This window comes from Chiloscyllium plagiosum, unplaced genomic scaffold (genome assembly GCF_004010195.1).
Source record: "Chiloscyllium plagiosum isolate BGI_BamShark_2017 unplaced genomic scaffold, ASM401019v2 scaf_1291, whole genome shotgun sequence".
Classification (NCBI taxonomy): Eukaryota; Metazoa; Chordata; class Chondrichthyes; order Orectolobiformes; family Hemiscylliidae; genus Chiloscyllium; species Chiloscyllium plagiosum.
The window spans coordinates 9,077-10,000 of NW_025204937.1; the positions used below are offsets into that span (position 1 = coordinate 9,077).

General features: G+C 49.7%; 1 protein-coding gene across 1 annotated transcript; it reads left to right on the plus strand.

Moving 5' to 3' along the window:
• Positions 1 to 521: 521 nt before the first annotated feature.
• LOC122546411 (bolA-like protein 1) lies at positions 522 to 918 on the plus strand (the record flags this gene model as incomplete). The annotated part of the gene is made up of 1 exon (XM_043685129.1): positions 522 to 918. A coding segment is annotated over exon 1 (350 nt), but the record flags the coding sequence as incomplete, so codon positions are not given.
• Positions 919 to 924: the final 6 nt, after the last annotated feature.

Genomic DNA, 924 nt, shown 5'->3' on the forward strand with positions numbered 1-924 from the left:
CAGTGCTGAGGGAGTGCGCACTGTCGGAGGGTCAGTGCTGAGGGAGCGCCGCACTGTCGGAGGGTCAGTGCTGAGGGAGCGCCGCACTGTCAGACAGTCTGTTTCTTGCTCCTCCAACAATTGTTGTTCCTCTCCCTGCATAGTGCATCATTTCAGTGCCTTTTCATATTTCTCAAGTAGCTGACAGCACGACTCTTATCAATTGTCCCCTGCCCTTTCCTGGTGCACACTTTCTTGTCATAGTAGAAATGTTGACTGATACATATTTAAAACACCTATGTTGCCCTCTCCAATCTTTGCGCTGAGTGGTGTGTCCAAGAATTTTTATTCTTTCAAGTTGGCATTTACAGTATTGCCTACCCCAAATTTAATCTCTTTGAAAAGGGATGGCGGGGAGTATATTTAACTTCTCTTTCTTGGTTACTACATAATCTATTGTGGTGATTCGGTAATCTCAAGGAGGCTGTGTGGAATATGAATGTTCACCTCTTGCGCTAACCTCAATCATTTCCCTGGGATCACTAACCAGCTTTACTACTTCAGTTGGCAGGTGATAACAGCAGCTTGGATGAGCACCCTGCTGAAGCTGCTCCGATCTGTGCCCGCCCTTAGCTCAAGAGCAGTGATAATGACCTCGGCAACTCATGCCATGGATGGGCCAGTGACGAGTGCCATTCACCTAAAACTGGAGCAGAGACTGACACCCACACACTTGCAGGTCATCAATGAGAGCTACATGCATGCGGTGCCTCCTGGCTCAGAGACCCACTTTAAGGTGGTGGTGGTGAGTGAGAGATTTGAAGGGATGCCTTTGCTCCAGAGACACCGGATGGTCAACGACATTCTGAAGGAGGAGCTGGCAACCAGGATCCACGCCCTTTCAATCCAGGCCAAGACACCCCGGCAGTGGGGAGCTGAGCCTCA